The 17,299-nt window shown below is 40.4% G+C and overlaps 1 protein-coding gene across 1 annotated transcript; it reads right to left on the bottom strand.

Moving 5' to 3' along the window:
- Nucleotides 1-2,132: 2,132 nt before the first annotated feature.
- On the bottom strand, nucleotides 2,133-17,274 carry LOC127447201 (UPF0524 protein C3orf70 homolog B-like). Its single transcript, XM_051708863.1, has 3 exons — nucleotides 16,888-17,274; nucleotides 16,344-16,540; nucleotides 2,133-2,882 (listed from the first exon to the last, which is right to left on the bottom strand). Exons 2-3 carry the CDS (start codon nucleotides 16,525-16,527, stop codon nucleotides 2,278-2,280), a joined length of 789 nt encoding a protein of 262 aa, XP_051564823.1. The 5' UTR covers nucleotides 16,528-16,540; nucleotides 16,888-17,274; the 3' UTR covers nucleotides 2,133-2,277.
- Between the last annotated feature and the right edge of the window lie 25 nt (nucleotides 17,275-17,299).

The following is a 17,299-nucleotide window of genomic DNA, read 5'->3' as shown; positions in this document are numbered from 1 at the left end:
AACACAGTTACCTTCAATGCACTGTGTCCATAACACTACATGATAACAAAAGAGCATGGCACATCACAAAATATGCTCCCACAGAATTTTTTTTTTGCAAGTTTCTAGGTCTTGATAATAATTTTTATGGGAGTTTATTTTGTAGTCATAAATTGTAAATAATTTTACCCGTGCACCTGCCAGTGCCAGTCCTGCTACATTTGGCACCCTAGATGAAACCCTCCACTGTCTTTTACCTTCGATAAAACGGTAAAAATAAACCTAGATAATAGTTATCCCATGCAAATTGACATAAGGTTAAATATGACCCAATCCCCTATGGAATCTCTGGTATTTTCTCAATGTTTTAAGTATGGAGGCGCTACTGGATGCTGTTTTTATTTACCTTGTACCCGACATTCATCATGTGGAGATGCAGAGCCTGAAGGTGCAATATGAAAGAATCAAGAAAATGCAAACAACTTATTGGAGGAATTAGTCTACACTGAAAAAAAAAAAAAAAAAAAAAAGATTTGTTGGCTCAACAACCATAACAGGAAAATAAATAGCTTCTACTCAAAAACGTATATATTTGTAAAATTTTTAGCTTTACTTAACTTGCATTCATGTGCACAACACAAAATATGAATTATAAGGTGGAGTGATACATAAAGTAAAAAAAATAACTGTGAGTTCCTTGAACTTCTTTTGCTTAAAAATCCATAAAATTAAGATTTTAAGTACTACTAACTCAAACTATCAATTTGTGGGGAATACCGATAAATCTTTGTGCTTGAAAAATGTGAGCACATTTGTTTGGTCAAAAGGAACTTATTGGGGCATTTAATTAGTTATTATCAAGAATTCATAGAGATTTTAGCTCGTTTTAGTATTATTGATGTTGTTTTGCTGTAATTAGTTGTTTCGTGTAAAGTCACCACTAGGGTGATTATTGTTCCCTTTGGTGAAGATGGATCCTGTTCAATCCATGTAATTTTTCCTTGCGCATGTGGATGTGTGTAACTGTTTGGGGGAATTTACTTGACTCATTATTTCCTTTTGAGTCAAGTAAATTAAGTAGAAATAACAATATAAAATTGTATTTAAAACAACGTGCTATAATTTGTTAAATCGTATTAGTGTGACATACCTTTTTAAGTAAATAAAGTTAAATGAACTCATAAATTTTTGGATATTTAAGAAGAGTTTTCTAGTTATGTTGACATAAAATTACCATAAGTTGTATTTACTTACAAAAGTGTGAATCCAACAAATTTTTTTTAAGTGTAGCACATGCATCTCCCAATACATAAATTCCCCATAATGATAATAATAATTGCTGCAAAGGTAATCAGTTTCTTGGGTAACTGATGACAATGCATAAATGATGAAGACATGCCAATCTTTGCAATTTCTACAGACATTGCTTATCCCAGGCGGATTGACAGTAAACATTACGGACGTCTGCAGTAACAATTACTTTACAGACATTTGTCCGGAAAACTAATCCTGAATAGGGCTATAGTTTGGGAAGCTTGGCTTAGGTCCAGGGGTGTCATTTCTTAACATAAGACATATAAACATAATTGTTTTTCATAGTCATTGCACAGTGCTGAGCAACCTCAAATGTAAAATCATTGAGGTATAGCCTACCAAATGGGTCCAATGCGTCATTCTCAAAACCAGCTGAAACACTATAAACATCTTGTATATAGGTCTACACTACATGTTGTCATTTAACGGACCTCTACTTAGCCAGCTGTGCATACAACTACTGTACAGACTGCATTTTTATGCAGAACCTATCCCCGACTGAGCTATAATGCACATCAGGGTCACTAAGTTCTTCAATTTATAATAATAATGTATATAAAAATATTTAATCTTAACACATTCCATGTTTCTCAGGCAATCAAGAGTCTGTGATTTTTGTGCACATGTGTTTTGAGTTGGTTCAAATTTTATCATAAAAAAATTATGTGACCCTATTGCTAAATCATAATTTATGTGTGAAAACATCTGTACTCAGGCTTTTCATGCAAATATGAACATACACACATAGAGTGAATATTTGAGGTGTAGAAATGTTTAAAGTTTAGCAGAGTAAGTGTAGTAAAGACTGCAGTAACCTGTAAAGACGAAAGACAACTACAAAGTGTAGCACTGTCTTTATAGGTGTAGCATTTTCCTCTAGCCTACATACTGTATTTCATTAAACACAATGACAGCAAGAGCGGGAAAGATGTGAAAAGAACAGAGAGAACAAATATTCTAAGAAAGTCTTGAATGTGAATTGTGTCACACAGTAGTTTCAATGTTTTCAATAATTTCCAGAGTGGATTTGGAAGGGGACAGTAGGGTGCATTCGTCCTGGTCCCACAGACTTTCTGGACAGCAGTTCCCATCCGTGCTAAGTTCATCCTCTTCCTCAGACTCTTCTTCACAGGACTCCAGATAGCGTCCTCCCAGAGCGTTGATCCCGGAGTCCTCTGAGCTGGAGGGCGAAGAGCAGTGGCCCATTTTAGGTCCTTTAACAGTAACCACAGATTTAGGTCCTTTAACAGTATCAACAGTCTGCTTATCTTTAACATGCTCCTCCTGTGGAATCAGATAGGCTGGAGGTTGAGTGGGAGGGGCATCCATGTGAACTGGGGGCCGCTGAACATAGCACATCTTGCCGTTGATGCGTTTGACAATGTAGTCGTCAATAAACAGTTCAGCAATGCTGCAGTATTTGGGGGACTCGGGGTATGGTGGAGGCAGGAAACAGGGCGAGATACGGAGGAAGCGTTCTGTCAGGGAGATGGACAGATCGATGGTGTCGGTGCAGTCAGATGGAGCAGCTGGCACAGGTGTGCTGGGTAGCTGACCGACATTGGTCATGGGCTGGTACACATATTTACCTGTACAGACAGAAAAATGAAAATGAAAAATACATATACAAATTATTTTTTCACCTTCATGTCATTCCAAACCTGTATGACTTTCTCCCTTCAGTGGAACACAAAATAATAATTTTTGAAAAAAATCCTGGTCACTGATTTTCATATAATGAAAGTGATGAAGCTATCAAGAAAATGCCAAAAAGGCAATAATTAAAGTATCATAAGACTTATATTCAAAGTCTTCTGAAGGCATAGCATGCAATAACCTTGTGTGAGGATCAGACAAAAATTTTAAGTGGATAACCCACCTCTCCTCTGATACTCAAAAATGGCCTATAAAAATCATATGGACTACATGAACGGTGCTCCAATGACATTTGACAGCAAATGCCACTGGTTCCTGTGTTACGTGACTAAACATTGAGTTGAAATGGCGTTTTTGTACTCCATACAAATTTGAGTTAATTTATTGATACTTTTATGATGCTATTTTTAGTATTTTGGAATGGCAGAAGGGTAAGTAAAGTGTCTGCGGTGACAGAGTTTTAAATTGTGGGTAAAATATCCCTTTAAGTGTAACTGAGGCATCTAGAAAAAGATAAATATGCATCGCAGTCAAGCCAAGAGGCTTACAAAAAATGCAGTTTTAAAATTAAATACAATTATTTAGACTGCTTCAAAAGTTACTGGATGCTTCATTATGTTCAGCGAGCTTGCAGTGTGCTGCAGTATTAATGTCAGCCGGCCAGAACTAAATTATCTTTTTCAAAGAATCTCTTTTGTTTTCATTAAAGTACACACATCAGTATCTCACACAGAAAAAAATCATTCAAAAACATTTGACCATGCCAATGAAAGCTACTGGCACACATTACCATGTCTGGATTTGCTGTCAGAAAAGAGAGATAGGCTATGTCAAAAATCTAATACATTCAAACATATTTCATTACATAGTACATAAGAATCTAGCCACCCAAAACCTGAGCACATATGTACTGTATAGCCACAGAGATAAAAAATGAATTATTCAAATAGAAGGTTATGCTGTAATCCACTGGGATGGTACAGTGCAGTAATACTATTTTCAGAGAAAGAATTAAAGAGGGCTTATTCTACACGTTTTATTTTTTCCCCAGTAATCACTTATAAAGTTAGTCAAGGTTTCTTGCACCAAAAACAATTGTAATTTAGTTTTGTACCAACTTTTTCCACCCTCTCTCTGAAACAGGCTATTTTTTTATTTTTTTTATTTCTATACCTTTAGACTTCTATATGTACACTCACCGAGCACTTTATTAGGAACACTGTGGTCCTAATAAAGTGCAAAATGTGGTCTTCTGCTGCCTTCTGAGATGCTATTCTGCTCACTATAATTGTACAGAGTGATTATCTGAGTTACTGTAGCCTTTCTGTCAGCTCGAACCAGTCTGATCATTCTCTGTTGACCTCTCTCATCAACAAGACGTTTCCATCCACAGAACTGACGCTCACTGGATATTTTTTGTTTTTGGCACCATTCTGAGTAAATTCTAGAGACTGTTGTGTGAGAAAATCCCAGGCGATCAGCAGTTACAGAAATACTCAAACCAGCCTGCCTGGCACCAACAATCACGCCACAGTTGAAATCACTGATCACATTTTTTCCCCATTCTGATGGTTGATGTGAACTTCAACTGAAGCTCTTGACTCGTATCTGCTCGATTTAATCCAGTTTTCTGTTATATATCTTATACATGACTTTTTGAAATTAGAACTGGATGACAATTTGGAAGCATACTTAACAAGTTTGATAAAGGTGGATCTTTGTTCTGCATTCTTTGTGTTGTGCATAAGGATTGTGATTGATTGTGTACTCTCAATGGATGTGGAGCAGGCAGACTACTAGTATGGCTTGAGGATCTTCTCTGAAACATGTTGAAATGTTCTCTGAGAAGTCCAGAGAGGATGGGACAGACAGCACAATACATTTATTCCTGTTCTTCACATCTGGCGGAATGCAGCCGGGGTGTGATCAGGACATCTATGACAACACTAATCCCCTGTTATCTTTAGGCCCACATCAACATCCGCTCTCTTGCATGTGGCCTTTAACAGCAAGTCTCCAGTCTCTCTGTCTAAGAGTCTTTCTCACACACTCACTTGCAGTGTTTCTCTTTCTCAAAAAGCATCCACTGAATTATCAGGAGCAAACTCTACAAAGCTAAAATATGAAAGTTACCCCCATCCCATTTGCTTCCCCAGTACAGATTTATACAAAATATTTAAGAATGCATAAAGGGCAACTGTCAAATATCTCAAGTTTGATGCTGAAATCATGACCATTTCTTCTCTTTGTTCATTTGAATCTCCTGCTCTGTGCAAAATAGGAGACTGCTGAAACACCCCAATGAAACTTCAGCATGAAAGAAAAACATGCATAATTTCACTTATTAAGCATAATCATCTTCGTGTCTTAGCACAAATTGTGCTTTCTGTGTGTACAATCTACCATGACAGCTCAGGCTTTGAAGCCATGAACTAAATATCAGATCTTATTGCTTCTTTGTTAACCTGTAGGGTTATAGGATAAAAAATAGCTGCTGCAATGATTGTTTTCTAATTTATGTGTAAGAAAGACATACATAAATAACAAAAAATAACTGAACACATGCAATGTGCACACTCCAATCCCAAGTTTTAATACAATTTGTGCAAAAAATGCACAGGGGGAACTTAATAAACATATCTCGCAGAGAACAGGAAAGACAACAGAAGAAATATGAAAGCAAAACAAACCCATTGCATTCAAGTGAGATTCAAAACATGTCCTGTGAAGAGTACAAATAAATCAAATTGCAGGAGGTGACAATTGTCTCAACTGAGTAAAACAATTATTTCAGTGCTTTCTAATGAGCAATCAACAATAGAGATTCGATTTAGCATTCATTTACAGACTTTGTCGGTTCTTTGTTTTATAAATCTGTCGGACAAAGGGCTGGATCTCCAAGCCATAACAGAGCTCTCTGAGGAAATCAATGTTTGACAGCTGGAGCTGCAGGCACAGGGCCAGAAACAGGAGGCTTCCTTCTCTGCATTTCACACATGGCCACATAACATCACTAAGCAGCACATATGCGCCTGGAGCACAGAAGCCACTCTCACATTCTCTGCTCTCTCCCACAGCCCTGGATTTGCTCAGAGTGGGACTGGATACTGTCAAACTCAGCAAAGCAATCTGTATGCTTCATATCTGTATGTACAGGGCTGTGCAAGAGCAATATTAATAAATCATCACAATGTGTGAGATAACACAGTGGTTTCACATCAGGATTCTCATAGCACCTTTAGAAAAGTTAAGACAACAGTAAAGACTGTATTTTTCTAGAATAGAAATAGAAACACATTTGATCAAAATTTCAAATAGTTTAGCATTTTTTAAACTTTAGTGTTTCAAAGGGGGATCTACTAATTATTGTTTGATCTCAAACTAATTTTTGTGAAAAATTTAAATTATGCATCAAAAAGAAATAAAAGATCAATTTAACTTCCACCAGATCTAAAGTTAAGATGCCCATCTATATGCTTCACTATAAAATAAAAAAGTTTATCACTCTGTACATCAATAATGGGCATTTTGATGTCTTTGCAATGCATTATAACAAAGAATGTAAATGTATTTATAAAGTACTAAACGCTTAAAATGCAACACTAAATTCTATACAATATAAACAGGGGGCTCTTGTTTCTTTTTCCACCAAGGTGTCCCTGGTTTGACAAAGGTTGAAGACCCCTGCTTTCAAATTTCAAATTAGTTTGTATTGACAGGTTAAGCACAAGACCAGGGCCCATCTGTGACCCCATCACTACATTCATAGCCTGAACTAAGAAATCTCATCAATGGCAAAGATAAAGACAAGCATGGAGTTTGTCCATGAGAAATGGGATCCATACAATCATACATCTCAATTGAAGGGAAAGATCTGCCAGAAAATTATGAGTATTCCACCTGATACTGAGCCACACATGGGACAGACTTAGGACAAAAGAAGGATTCATCATATAAAATAGCTTTCATCGTTTGTGCTTGCTTAGCAGAGTCTTAGTTTCCAATCACAGTTATGCAACAAAGCTCCATAATTTCTAGCCTTACTTTATTTATTAGAACAAGCATACTAAACAATACATATCTGGGTGAGCATGCTTTGTTGTAATTTTATGGTACATTTTGTGCTTCTCACAATGCTGCACCAGTCAATAGTTATCGCAGGCTAAGTGTTCTGGCTGATAAACCATAAGCACGCACTGACATAATGCTCTGTCTCTACTGCAATAATGGAAGGTTATAGCTGTCATCACTGTGCATACTGACTGATTAAAGACATACACGTATAAAAAAAAAAGCTCTGTGTCTCCCAGCATCCTTTATGAATCCTCACTCAATAAAACTAAAACTGCTGTGAGCTTTATAAAATGATAAGCATACATATTACATTATTTATCTTATAAAACCATATAACCAAACTGTCACAACGTAGATGAACAATAAATGCTGCATTAAAGGGATAGTTCACTCATAAAGGAAAATTCTCTCATCATTTACTTACCCTCACGCCATCCCAAATATGTATGACTTGCTTTTTTCTACTGAACACTTTCTTTTTTCTGCTGAACACAACAAAGATTTTTAGAAGAATATCTCAGCTCTGTTGGTCCTTTCAATGCAAGTGAATGGAGGGCAGAACTATGAAGGTCCAAAAGCATATAAAGATAGCATAAAAGGAATCCATAAGACTCCAGTGGTTTAATCCATGTCTTCAGAAGTTATATGATAGGGGTGGGTGAAAAACATATCAATATTTAAGTCCTTTTTTACTATAAATCTCCACTTTCACTTCTACATTCGTCTTCTTTTGTTTTTGGCGATTTGCATTCTTTGTGTATATCGTCACCTACTTTTTTTTTCTTTTCCCGCTTTTCTACATCTCACGTCTCGACTGCGTTCATTCCTCTTCTCCACTGTATTTTACACGGATTATTGCATCAATCTCAAACATCTACTGATCAGGAACAACATCGATCTCAAACCCTCGCCGCTCAAGAACAACCATAACAACAACAACAAACAATTGCGGTAAGTTATGGCATCCACTCATGTTATTTCTTCCTGCATTGCATGCCACAAGTTTACTATAGTTTCTTCCGTCAGCAGTGAGGGATTCACATGTGATAAATGTAAGGAATTAGTCAGGCTGCCGGAGAAGGTTAATGAGTTAGAGACACGCAACTGAATGCTAGTGGAGGTCAATGAGAAAGAGAAGCCAGTAGATACTGTTTCGGAAGTGGGTAGTACAGCAAGCAACACACACTTCAGTTCTGGCTGTAGAGCCCGCCGCAGCAGAGTGTTTGTGTGACATCTCGGCGGCATACTCGCTCAGCAAAGCAACACCACTCTCCTGTTCCTGTTAGGGTTTCCAATCGATTCTCCACACTCAGTGATGCACCCACTGAGAATAATTTTGAAAGAGCCTTAATAATTGGTGATTCTATTGTAAGGAATGTGGAAATACAGACTCCAGCTAGAACCGTTAAATGCGTTTCCGGCACTCAAGTGTCTGACATCAGATCAAATTTACAAGTGCTGGCTAATGCTAAACATAGATTTTCTAAAATTGTTATTCATGTTGGCACTAACAATGTCCGGCTTCGCCAGTTGGAGATCACTAAAGATAATGTTAAAGAGGTGTGTGAACTTGCAAAAATGATGTCAGACACTGTAATATGCTCTGGCCTCCTCCCTGCTTGTCATGGTGATGAGGTTTATGGTAGATTAGTGTCACTGAATGGCTGGATGTCTGAGTGGTGTCCGGAGAATAGCATAGGATTTATAAACAATTGGAAGAGTTTTTGGGGTAGACCTGACCTGCTGAAGAGAGATGGACTCCATCCCACCAGGGAAGGTGCCGGTCTCCTCTCTAGTAATTTGGCTCATAGTCTTAATAGTGATAGTATTTGACAAGCTGGGGTCCAGGTCAGGAAGAAGACAAACTGGTTAATCTGAACATCTGCTAGCTGCCTTGAGACGTCACACAGGTCACATAAACTACAACACATAGAGACTGTATCACCTATATACAGTTGTGCTCAAAAGTTTGCATTCCCTTGGAGAATTGGTAATATTTGTACCATTTTTAAAGAAAACGTCCTGGTTACTTGCGTAACCTCCGTTCCCTGATGGAGGTAACAAGACGTTGTGTCGATGTAGTGACACTAGGGGTCACTCTTGGGAGCCCGAGACACCTCTGGTCTTTGATAAAATGCCAATGAAAATTGGCGAGTGGTATTTGCATACCACTCCCCCGGACATATGGGTATAAAAGGAGCTGGTATGCAGCCACTCATTCAGGTTTTATGCTGAGGAGCCGAGACAAGGTCCCGGACATTTCAGCGGGTAGTTCAGCGTTGTGGCAGGAGGGACAAAATGTCTCATTCCCTCCATCATGGAACGGAGGTTACGCAAGTAACCAGGATGTTCCCTATCTGTCACTCACTCGACGTTGTGTCGATGTAGTGACACTAGGGGTCCCTATACAAAAACGTAGCAACTGGCTGAACTGTATTACGTGAACTGGCGGTGTGTGACGGGCAGACCACTGTGTGCCTCGTAGCCAGTGCACCAGGCCGACACGTAACCTCCCACAACACAGTTATGAGTGTCAAATGGCCCTTTGGGGACAAGTCGACTACCCAAAAGATAGAGACGGGCAAGCCCAGTCGTGGCCTCTTATCCCCTTTTTGTTTCCCCACTCCCTAAAAAAAGGGAGATTAACCGACTGGGCCGACCAGGTCTAGTCCGGGGGGTGTCCCTCCCAAGGGGAAAACACCGCGGAGACCACACCCCGCCCAGAGAGGGGGGGGGGTACTTAAGTGGAAATATGTCTTGCCGAGCTATGTCGGAAGTATGCCATGTGGGGGAGTCCCAAGGTAGGTCCTGCCCTATGGGGGAGGAGTTACTACAAGCATGGTGACTGGGGCAAAGGGGCCTCTGCCCAAGGAAGACGCAGTTTGCCAACAGGGAAACGAATTAGTGGAAGATATACGTCGCATGGGGTTACCTACGGGGAACCACCACATGCAGAGCACCTACCCCAGTACAGGGCTTAGTTAGCATGTGTACTGAACTGGCAGCGAGTCTCTCCACAAACTCGTCTGCCACAGGGCTCGGAGGAAATCAACCAGGGAACACAGTTTGTGAACACTACTAGGAGTTAACGGCACACATCTTCAGCTCAGGGGAGGTGAAAGGCGCTATGCACAAACAATACGCCCGGCCGGCTGTCCCGGACTTACCTGTTTGTGCGTGCCACTACACGGGACGAAACCGGTTCCATCCGGAGATTGTAGAACCTCGCAAAGGTGTTGGGTGTTGCCCAGCCCGCTGCTCTGCAAATATCTGTTAGAGAGGCGCCCCTAGTCAAGGCCCAGGAGGCCGCTACACCCCTGGTAGTATGGACCCGTAGCCCTACCGGGGGCAGCACGTCCTGGACGTGATATGCCATAGTTATGGCATCAATGAGCCAGTGGGCGATCCTCTGCTTGGAGACAGCGCTTCCTTTCCGCTGTCCACCAAAGCAGACAAAGAGCTGCTCAGAGACTCTAAAACTCTGCGTGCAATCAAGTGCGCACCGGACACAGCAACGTCAGGGCTGGGTCTGCCTCCTCCTGGGGCAGCGCTTGCAGGTTCACCACCTGGTCCCTAAAAGGGGTCATGGGAACCTTGAACACATAACCTGGTCGGGGTCTCAGGATCATGTGAGAGTAGCCCGGAATGAACTCCAGGCACGTTTTGCTGACAGAGAACACTTGCAGGTCTCCTACCCTCTTGATGGAAGTGAGCGCAGTCAGGAGGGCAGTCTTCAAGGAGAGTGCCTTAAGCTCAGCTGACTGCAAAGGCTCAAAGGGGGCTCTCTGTAGACCCTGAAGAACTACAGAGAGGTCCCATGAGGGAACGAGGCGTGGTCTGAAGGGATTCAATCTCCTGGCGCCTCTCAGGAACCTGATGATCAGGTCGTGCTTCCCTAAGGACTTACCGTCCACTGTGTCATGGTGTGCCACTATAGCGGCTACATACACCTTCAAGGTGGAAGGGGACAGCTGCCCTTCCAACCTCTCCTGCAGGAAGGAAAGCATCGATCTGACTGCGCATCTCTGGGGGTCTTCGCGTCGGGAAGAACACCTCTTAGAGAACAGACACCACTTAAAGGCATACAGGAACCTCGTATAGGGGGCCCTAGCCTGAGTGATCATGTCTACCAACGTGGGTGGTAGACCACTTAGGTCTTTTGCGTCCCGTCCAGGGGCCATGGAGATTCCAGAGGTCTGGTCGCGGGTGCCAGATGGTGCCCCGTCCCTGAGAAAGAAGGTCCTTCCTCAGGGAAATTTGCCAGGGGGGGTCCAAATTGAAGATAAACATCATATAAAGATAGGACTACTAAACATTAGATCTCTTTCTACCAAAGCACTAATTGTAAATGAAATGATTACAGATCATAGTTTGGATTGCTCTGTTTGACTGAAACCTGGCTTAAACCAGTTGAATATATTAGATTAAATGAATCTACTCCCCCAGGTTATTGTTATAAACATGAGCCTCATCTGAAGGGTCGAGGAGGTGTTGCTACAATTTACAGTGAAGTTTTTGGTGTTACTCAGAGGACAGGATATAATTTTAAGTCTTTTGAACTAATAATGCTTAATGTGACACCTTCAGATATAAATTAAATATCTCTGTCATCTTTTGCGCTTGCTACAGTATATAGATTACCCTGGCTGTACTCTGGTTTCCTTGGAAAATTTGCTAATTTTCTATGAGATCTAGTAGTTAATGTAGATAGAGCTTTAATTGTTGGTGACTTCAACATTCACATAGATAATAAAAATGACACATTGGGATTAGCATTTATCGATATTCTCAACACTCTTGGAGTCAGAAAAAATGTGACAGGACCAACTCATCGCCATAATCATACGCTAGATTCAATTCTGTCATATGGAGTTGATGTTGATACTATAGAAATTCTATAGGATTCATATCCCGAGGTTACCAGAGCCAGCCAGATCCAGCTCTGTTCCTGCTTGGTGTTGGACTCCACTGCTATGTGTCTCTGAGTGATGACGACTAAATGCAGCCGGTGCTCGCCAGACATCACTTCAGTCTTTTATGATGGGCTTCAGAGGATGAACTGGTGCCAACTCCAACTGTAAGGCATCGGATACTTCATATGCCACTGCCTGAACCTTGGATTTAGGATGGACCCCACCGAACCTAACCGAATTGACCTGCTGGTTGAACTGCAATGCACCTCACTGATCTCTGCCTGCATCACCTTTGTCTATTAATGGACTACACTCTTGAAATGGAATACATAGACTATCATTTAATTGCCAAAAAAAAGCCTTCATCAGCCAACTAACAAAGGACAGTGCATCTATGTGAACTTCTGCAGTTAATCCAGGATGAGACATTCAAAGACATTAGTCATTAATCTTACAGTTCATAAAAAATCTTTGTTTAAACACTGAACTCTTAACACTTACTTAGTTTAATAATTTTATGACTTGCACTATACATAACTAATATTGGCATTACATTCATGCTGGTTAGCCAGAGGGGAACTGGCCCCCACAATGAGCATGGTTTCTTCCAAGGTTATTTTTCTCCATTATCCAACATCTTATGGAGTTTTCTGTTCCTTGCCACAGTCACCTACAGCTTGTTCTCAGGGGTTCTAAATACAATTGTTATTTAATTATTACATTTTAATACACAATTTACAATAATATTTAATCAAACTACACAATGGTCACTCTAAGACTTTAAAGAAGCTATTCTGATAAGCTGAAAAACATGTTTTCAGCTAACGACCCTGCATCAGTGTGGAGAGGCCTGAAAGACATTATTACTAACTACAAGACACCACCCTCCAGCACTGTAGGGAACCAACAGCTGGCTGATGACCTGAATGTGTTTTACTGTAGATTTGAAAGGCCCAATCTCACACCCCATACCCACTCTGACCTTCACTTCACACAAATATCAACACCTCCTACAACCCCCCTCCTCCCCCCTCCTGCTACTCAATCTGCACTTAAGATCTGTGAAGAGGAGGTGTGCCGTGTCTTCCAGAAAAAAAAGACAAGGAAAGCACAGGGCCCAGATGGTGTTTCACCCACTTGTCTAAAATCCTGTGCTGACCAGCTGGCCCCCATCTTCACACAGATCTTCAACAGATCACTGGAGCAGTGTGACGTTCCCTGCTGCTTCAAACACTCCATAATCATCCCCATCCCAAAGAAAAACAAGATCAAAGGCCTTAATGACTACAGACCAGTCACTCTGAATTCTGTGGTCATGAAGTCATTTGAGATACTGGTGTTGGCCCACCTGAAGGACATCACTGGACCCTTTCTAGATCCCCTTCAATTTACTTATCGAGCAAACAGGTCTGTGGATGATGCAGTCAACATGGGATTGCATCATATCCTGCAACATCTGGACAGACCAGGGACATATGCAAGGATCATTTTTGTGGACTTCAGTTCGGCTTTCAACACCATCATCCCAGCTATTCTCCAGACTAAATTACATCAACTCTCTGTTCCCACATCTATCTGTCAGTAGATCACCAGCTTTCTGACAGACAGGCAGCAGCTAGTGAGACTGGGAGAATTCACTTCCAGCACCTGTACGATCAGCACTGGTGCACCCCCAGGGATGTGTGCTCTCCCTACTACTCTTCTCCCTTTATACCAATGACTGCACCTCCAAGGACCCCTCTGTCAAGCTCCTGAAGTTTGCAGATGACACTACTGTCATCGGCATCATCCAAGATGACGATGAGTCTGCATACAGAAGGGAGGTTGTATGGCTGGCTCACTGGTGCAGTCAAAACAACCTGGAGCTGAACATGCTCAAAACAGTGGAGATGATTGTGGACTTTAGGAGGAACATCCCAGCATCGACCCCACTCACCATTCTGAATAGCACTGTGGCAGCAGTGGAGTTCTTCAGGTTCCTGGGCTCTACCATCTCACAGAAACTGAAGTGGGAGACCCACATTGATTCCATTGTGAAAAAGGCCCAGCAGAGGTTGTACTTCCTTCGACAGCTGAGGAAGTTCAACCTGCCACAGGTGCTGCTGATACAGTTCATCTCAGCAGTCATTGAGTCTGTCCTCTGCACTTCAATAACTGTCTGGTTTTGTTCAGCTACGAAATCAGACATCAGAAGGCTACAAAGTACAGTTCGGACTGCTGAGTGGATTATTGGTTGCCCCCTGCCCTCCCTTCAAGAACTATACACTTCCAGAGTGAGGAAAAGGGCTGGAAAAATCACTCTGGACCCCACTCACCCAGCCCACTAACTTTTTGAACTGTTGCCTTCTGAACGGCACTACAGAGCACTGAGCAGGACCAGTTGTTTCCCTCAGGCTATACATCTCATGAACAGTTAAAACTGCCCCATTGGGCAATAATTATGTGCAATACACAGCTTAATCTATTTATATTTATCCAACATACCCTACCTCCTCTGCCATTACATTCCCTTGCATCTGCATATAACAGATTTGTATTTGTATTTGTACATACGTGTGTGTGTGTGTGTGTGTGTGTGTGTGTGTGTGTGTGTGTGTGTGTGTATATATATATATATATATATATATATATATATATATATATATATATATATATATATATATATTTATCTCTGTCTTGTTGTTGTATTGTTTGTGCATTGGAAGCTTCTGTCACCAAGACAAATTCCTTGTATGTGTAAGCATACTTGGCAATAAAGCTCATTCTGATTCTGATTATAGATATTACAGTTAATTTTTTTTGTTAATGCATGATTTTCTGTAAAGCTGCTTTGAAACGATGTGTGTTGTGAAAAGCGCTATACAAACAAAAATGTCTTGACTTGGGCAGGGAGGAGAATTTATAGTGAAAAATGACTTAAATATTGATCTGTTTCTCACCCACACCCATCATATCGCTTCAGAAGATATTGATTTAACCACTGGAGTTGTGTGGATTACTTTTATTCTACCTTTATGTGCTTTTTGGTCCTTAAAAATTTTCTGGCCATCATTCACTTGCATTGTATGGACCTACAGAGCTGAGATATTCATCTAAAAATCTTTGTTTGTGTTCAGCGGAAGAAAGAAAGTCATGCACATTTGGAATGGCATGAGGGTGAGTAAATGATGAGAGAATTTTCATTTTTGGATGAACTATTCCTTTAATCATACACCAGAAGTTTTAATTGCATTTGTAGACCAACATTACATTGCGTAATATATCACTAAAATGCTTGCATACATGCTTTTATGCTTAAATAAATCAATTGTGTAGTACTGTTGTGCTGTACTGCTGTGTTGTCGTAATCACAATCTATAAGACTGCCTCCCTGGTCAGGGTTAGAAAACTAGATACATCAGAACAGGGATAAAAAATGTAGAGGAAATCAAAAAGCTTTCTGTTTGTGGAAACTATCTTTTATGATCTGGTGACTGAGCTTAAAGTTTTGTTCCCTTGACAAAAGTGTTCTGCGAGGCCATTAAATGTGGTTTGATCTGTTCACACAGTTCTAAAGCTTAAATGCTTTAGTACTGTCATTTACCTCTCTTAGGCACAATGAAACTGAGCTTTTACAATCACTCGAGACCTGCCAAACTAGAGGAAGTAAACATCCTGCTAAAAGATCAGAGCAGACACTTCCTCAGCATATGCTGATAAGTGGTGGATTTAAAAGACTAGAGAATAGAGGTGAAGTTCAGGTGGGTTAATGTCTACTTTGATAAAGTCAGCTGAAAAGGTTAACCTCATGATAATGCAAGGGCAATGTCAGACTGAAGAGTGCTGGTGAGATATTTCTGGGGAGATATTCATGGCTTATTCACCCATATTGCTTACTAAGAAATTCTCTAGCTCACGGTCAGGTCCAACTGACGCCACATAATGCTGAGAGCATGAAGAGAAAGCATCCATCCATGCAATGTGAGACAACAGTTTCTGATGACAACACAGATCCATAAACGTTCACAAAACCACTGTGACAAAAATATTGGAAAAAAAGGCAGTGTGAACAGACACACAAAGCATAGTTCAGATCAAAAAATTATCTTATTTGAAGCCCTAAATTCTATAACAAAAAAGATGGGGGGGGGGGGGGTGGTGTGCTTGTATTTATCAATTAACCTAATTTTCCTAAAAGATGACTGACAGAAAAATATCTTTCTGCTGCATGGTCTGATCAAACAGTGACCTTTAATGAGTCAAGTGCACCTCTGTCCTTTTGTTTACTGCAAATGAATAATACTTTTTTTTAATCCTTTATACTCAACATTTAAGAGTATTCTGCACATTTGTTGTATAAGCTATTAAAAGAGAAGATGAGAAGAGAAGAAAATTCATTTTTTTCATTGTCAGAAGTTGCCAACTTACAGTGACACCAGCCCAAATGGCAGCACCAGTGCAGTTTGAAGCACTTTCCATGGCTGTGTGTAGCGCAGATGGACAGTCCATCACAAGGGAGAAAGTCTGGTCTGCCTGTGCAGCTTTTGGCCAGAGCTTGAGCTTCATCTAACTTATCACTCTTCAGAGCATTCTGCGCCCCTGTGTAAGCCATGGTCACTCCCTCTCTGAAAGAAAATAGTTGCATGATAAAGATGCACTGTCAACCACTGGGTCACCTTTTTATTTAGCAATAATTACAATGTATACAATGTATTTACATGTATACAATCAGGTCACACTTTATAGTACAGTATACATATTAAATTGTAACTCTATTAGTAAGTGCTTTGTAATACTAATGTACTTAATGTGTCATTATTTTGTCTGCCTATAGTTATTACTATAGTATTGATTATATTAACATTATTTGCATACAAAGGACACTGTAATGTAAAATGTAACAGAATTAAAGTGAATTATGAACAGAGTGTTATTATAAAATAAATAGAAATATCAGGTTGCTTTTGCTTACCTTATTCAAGGTTTGAGCACTCACAGTTGTTGATGCCCTACCATGACTCGCATCTGCATTCAACTTTACCTAAACAAAGTGTCCTTTAGTCACACTAAATGTAAAGAATGCATTTTTTTCCATTTGAAAGAGACAAAGAACTTCCGATGTGGATAATCCTTAGGTTTCCATAAATTTCCAACATAAAAATTAGTTAGAAAATACGGTATATGGATCACTAGGAGAAAACAATAATGCATGTAAAGGTCCCGGTCAATTCGCTGTTTCTATATATATAATTATAATACAATACATAGCAAGGTAGCTTAAAATTTAAGTAAAACATAGCAGCCCCGTAAAGTGTCCGCTTGTCGTGCTGCATGCCACAGAGCATGTTGCAGGGCTGAGCGCCGCTCGCAGACTGACAGAAACA

Source organism: Myxocyprinus asiaticus, chromosome 10 (genome assembly GCF_019703515.2).
Source record: "Myxocyprinus asiaticus isolate MX2 ecotype Aquarium Trade chromosome 10, UBuf_Myxa_2, whole genome shotgun sequence".
NCBI lineage: Eukaryota > Metazoa > Chordata > Actinopteri > Cypriniformes > Catostomidae > Myxocyprinus > Myxocyprinus asiaticus.
Note: the sequence above shows the minus strand (reverse complement) of the source record. Positions and strands in the feature narration are given on the sequence as shown.

What these genes read in the sequence shown, in the direction of transcription:
- LOC127447201 (XM_051708863.1), bottom strand. Translation starts at nt 16,527, where the DNA reads ATGGCTTACACAGGGGCGCAGAATGCTCTGAAGAGTGATAAGTTAGAT. An exon ending in CCATTTGGGCTGGTGTCACT is followed by an intron (nt 2,883 to 16,343) that starts GTAAGTTGGCAA and finishes CTGTCTGTACAG; the next exon opens with GTAAATATGTGTACCAGCCC.